Source organism: Anarrhichthys ocellatus, unplaced genomic scaffold, assembly GCF_004355925.1.
Source record: "Anarrhichthys ocellatus isolate YVR2014 unplaced genomic scaffold, GSC_Weel_1.0 scaffold2037, whole genome shotgun sequence".
Lineage (NCBI taxonomy): Eukaryota > Metazoa > Chordata > Actinopteri > Perciformes > Anarhichadidae > Anarrhichthys > Anarrhichthys ocellatus.
Window position 1 is genome coordinate 4,176 of NW_022282011.1, and position 5,040 is coordinate 9,215.

The 5,040-nt window shown below is 38.7% G+C and overlaps 1 protein-coding gene across 1 annotated transcript; it reads right to left on the reverse strand.

Annotated features, from left to right (window-relative positions):
- Positions 1 to 1,451: 1,451 nt before the first annotated feature.
- Positions 1,452 to 2,870, reverse strand: LOC116378078 (GTPase IMAP family member 9-like; the record flags this gene model as incomplete). Its single annotated transcript, XM_031839892.1, has 1 exon — positions 1,452 to 2,870. A coding segment is annotated over one exon (1,089 nt), but the record flags the coding sequence as incomplete, so codon positions are not given.
- Between the last annotated feature and the right edge of the window lie 2,170 nt (positions 2,871 to 5,040).

Consider the following 5,040-nt stretch of genomic DNA (forward strand, 5'->3'; position numbering starts at 1 on the left):
GAAGTGTTCCTTTATGTGTTGATGTTGAATGTTTGTGATAAACTGAAGGATGAAGTGTTTTTTATGTGTTGATGTATAATGTTTGTGATAAACTGAAGGATGAAGTGTTTCTTTATGTGTAGATGTTGAATGTTTGTGATAAACTGAAGGATGAAGTGTTCCTTTATGTGTTGAGAAAATCCTCCTACTTCTTCAGATAAATAAATTCTTTAAAAAGCCTCTTGGATCAGCTGGAAAATGCATCATCACAAAGCTGAAAGGCTGTTTGTTCTTTTTAGAGATACGAGGTTCTTACAGGACAGAGATGCTACAAACGTAATGTTCTTATAGAATATGATGCATTGATGTAGACTAAACTAACCAACAGGATATAAAGGAGTTTAACACATCTACAGCTGTAAAATGCAACATAGCTGTGTCATTCACACTTTACAGTTATTCTTGGCCAGTGGAGGGGGCTGGTGTACAAAGGGAATGTGTCTCAGTTAAATAAAATTAAATGAAATAAATGGAACAACCTTGTGTTGAAAAATCTGTTTTATTTTAAGGCTTCCACCTGGTTCAGGCACATAAACCATTATTACAGTCTCATAACTCATTTATTCATTTATTTCATGATCACCTGAGATTCTTGACAATCTATGGCAATAAACAAGTTCCCTATAAAGCATTTCATGACCTGTTTCAAATTGTGGCAGTAAGCTGTTTTTGCATGTACAAAGGTAATTTATCCCAATTCCTGGCACCAAAGAATGTTAAGGAACAGGTACTCGTGTTGGCATTAAATTATATGAAATAAAGACTTTTTTCTGTTTTAGTTTTGACCATAAAATCCCATTTTAATGAGTTATTGACTTTAGAGTTATAAGTTATGTATACTTCAGATTTCTATGAAATTAAACCCTATTTTTGATTGATATTTTTACCAGTCAATATATTTACACATTGATCATTCATCAAATATGTGTGTACAACACAAGACAATTTTCATTTGGGGCATTATTGAGCTGTTACTGTGTTCAGACAGAACACAAGCTGAATTTCAGAGGAGCATAGCATTTAAAGTCAATGGAAATAAGGTTGTATTTCAGAGTTTGCTGTTCGTATATCAAACGACAAAAATGTCATGGATTATAACTTTACATAAGTGTTTTGAATCTCATCCAAAGCCAAAATGACTAAATCATCAATATAAAAATATAATTACAGCACAAGCAAATCCAAGTAATTGTCATATAAAGAAAAATGAAAGGGACCCACGATGCTTCCCTGTGGCACTCCAAATGTAATTTACAGGAGATAAATGTCCCCTCAAACCTCAACTCCCAGATTCATCAAGGATGCCATATATGGAGTAAAATCTCTTAATTAGTAATGTTAAAGAAGCCCAGTCCTGTGGCTGTAAGCTCCTGAGGTGTCTTTCCCTCTGGAGCAACCTGGTTGACGCGACCTCACCGCTAGGGGCCAACAAATTACACACTAGACCTTTAAGATACATTTCAAGTCAAATATGAGACATTTCAATGATTCATTTTCCAAACTTTCTTTGAGTTTAATGTCGTGGAGCACAACAGCAAGCTCCTAAATGACAGGTCTGCATCTTGGAAAACAAATATTTCATGATTAAATCCAAACTAAATGCAATTTCTATAGAATGAAATACTTATTGAGTAAATGTTGTTATTACATATCAGGCCCTATGAGAACAACCGAAAACTGGAATGTGAATATTAATAAATCACAACCGTTAATTAAGGCTGCTGCAGTCCAGCATCACAAAGCTAAAAACTTAATTTGAAGAGGAAGTAGATGATTGCTTTTTTAATGATTTCAATTAACAATTGGAGCAATGGGCTGCTTTTCTCAGCCTCGTGTCTGGCCCATATTTCCTGCTGCTTCCTCAGTTTTTCAAGTTCCTCTTTAATTTCTCTGTCATGAGATTCCTTTAACTTATCCTTCTCCATGTCATCCTTCACTTCCTTCATTTGTAGCTCAAACTTTTCCTCTAGTTTCTTCGTCAGCTCCTCCTCCTCTTTGCGCATTTGCTCTTCTGTCTCTTTAAGGATTCGTTGTTTTTCCTCTTCAACCGCCTTCTCTGCCCTCTGGAACATTTCAGTGGTGTAATGGCTTCCTCCGTTCTCCCTTATTATGTTTCTGATCTTGTGGAGCAGCTCGCTGACCTGCGACTGATCCTTCACCTCGTTATTGAAGACGTGGTAGTGGCCGTTACATTTGTCCACAAGTTCCATCAGGTCTTCGCTGTCCTTCAAGAACTCCTCAATAGGTTTCCCTTTGAGCAGGTCACCGTGGGTAAAGAGAACCATGCTGTATCTGTCTGCTCCCTCTCCAAACAGTCTCTGAATCTTCTGCACTGTATTCTTTTCTTCTTCTGTGTATCTGCCCAGTTTGATGACGACCAGGAAGACATGGGGTCCAGGAGAAGCATAATACATGCACCGGACTATTTGTTCAAAGGTTTTCTCTGCATCAGTCCTCGTGTCAAACAGACCCGGAGTGTCAATAACAGAAACCTTTTGCCCGTTCACTTCACCAAAGGCCTTTTTGCAGACTTTAGTCAACGAATTAGAGGATAACTCTGATTCAAATATCTTTTTTCCCAGAATGGTGTTTCCTGTGGTGCTCTTCCCAACTCCGGTCTTCCCCACCATCAGAATCCTGAACTCCTCAGTACTGTCGCAGGTTGTTTGGATCGAGGGTCTAGTGTCGCAGGTTGTTTGGATCGAGGGTCTACTGTCGCAGGTTGTTTGGATCGAGGTTCTACTGTCACAGGTTGCGGTAGGTTGAAACCAAAAGACTGAAAATAAAAGAACTGAAAGAACAATTAATAATCTGTCTTCAGAAAATATTGATCAATGCAGTTCCACAGAAGACCTTCCATAAAGAACTCTTCATGACTGTAAAAACAAGGATCCTCTGAAAGCCCCTCCTGCCTCCACTTTTACAACTTCAGTGTGAAATACATCATCAAACTAAACAATAAGATTCTGAAATTCAAAATTACATAACCACAAATTATATATGAAACATTTATAACAAAACACTGAGCACTACGGGACAATTTGATGGCTGATGTAAATTTTAATTTTATTTTAAGAAGTCCTCTCTCTCTCTCTCTCTCTCTCTCTCTCTCTCTCTCTCTCTCTCTCACTCACACACACACACACACACACACTTGACTATAGGTTTATTGCTTGTATCAACATATGTAACAATAATCTATAAATCAATGAATTGGTGTAAAAAGGTGAAGGAGAGGGATGACCCTCAGCTTCTGCTTCAGACACAATTAGTTTAACAATTTAACATTAAATTAAATTTAGGATGCCACCTAAAAAGACTTTGATAGAAAGAAACTGAACTTAACAAGGTCTGTCAGAAGCTGTTACTGCTCTACCACCCCATAGTGGGACTGAAAACATGAAGATCCGGCTGATTATGAACAGTGTATTTAGCTATATGATATATTTAAAGACAATGAAAGATAAAATGAAACATACAGTGCCCTCCAGAATCATTGGCACCCTTAGTGAATATGAGCAAAGCAGGCTGTGAGAAAATGTCTTTGCTGTTTATCCTCTTGGTCTTTCACTCAAAATATTCACAAAAATCTTACCTTTTCATTGAAAGAAAAAAAAAATGTTGACATTAAATAAATATTTTTCTCCAAAACATGTTTGCCACAATTATTGGCACCCCTCGAAAATCTCATGATTTAAATCTAGCTGAAGTATAATTCGTCATATTTTACATTTTTAAGTTCACCTGTTTGATTAGGAACTCTTCAGTGGTCAACCATGACTTCCTGTTTCACTGGGGTATAAATATGAGGTGACACAGGCCAAATTCCCTTAATCATTCATCACTATGGGAAAGACCCGAGAACACAGTGACGATGTGCGACGAAAAGTTGTTGAGCTGCGCAAATCAGAAAATGGATATAAGAAAATCTCTAAACAGTTGAAAATACCCATTTCCACTATCAGGGCAATAATTAAGAAGTTTAAAGCGACGGGAGATGTTAAGAATCAGCCTGGAAGAGGACGTATGTGTACATTGACCCCACGCACCCTGAGGAGGATGGTTCGACTGGCAAAAGAATCTCCAAGGATCACAGCTGGAGAACTGCAGAGGTTAGTTGTCTTGGGTTCTGAAAGTCTCCAAAACTACCATCAGACGCCACCTACATCACCACAAGTTGTTTGGGAGGGTTGCCAGAAAAAAGCCTCTGCTGTCAATCAACAACAAACTAAAGTGCCTACGTTACTGGGACTTTCAATGGGACCGAGTTATATGGTCAGATGAGACCAAAATAGAACTTTTTGGCAACAAACATCAAAGGTGGGTTTGGCGTAGACAGAAAGATAGCCATACAGAGAAGCACCTCATACCCACTGTGAAGTATGGTGGCGGATCTTTGACATTGTAGGGCTGTTTTTCTTCCAAAGGCCCTGGACATCTTGTTAGGATACATGGTATCAGGGACTCCATCAAATAAATGAAAACCTAACAGCCTCTGCCAGGTAGCTTAAAATGGGCCGTGGTTGAACCTTCCAACAGGACAATGATCCGAAGCACACCTCAAAATCTACACAAAAATCGTTCAACGACCACAGAATACAGGTTTTGCCATGGCCATCACAGTCCCCCGACCAAAACCCCATAGAACATCTGTGGGATGAGCTGAAGAGGAGAGTCCACAAGCGTCGACCTCGGAATCTGAAGGATCTAGAGCAGGGGTCTTCAACGTTTTTAGGCCAAGGACCCCCAAACTGATAGAGAGATGGAGCAGGGACCCCCGACTATATATATTGTATAAAATTGTGTTTTATATTCAACTAGGCCTAGTACCATGAATACCTCTTTATTGTGCATTCAATACTAAGCTATTCAAATAATACACAGGTTTATATGTTTTTATTTTAAACATGTGCAAGGTACAGTGAGTAGGGGGGCCGTGCCACTGCCATTTATAAACATACCTTGTCAACTGATACCAATGCCAACATCAACATTGTCTGT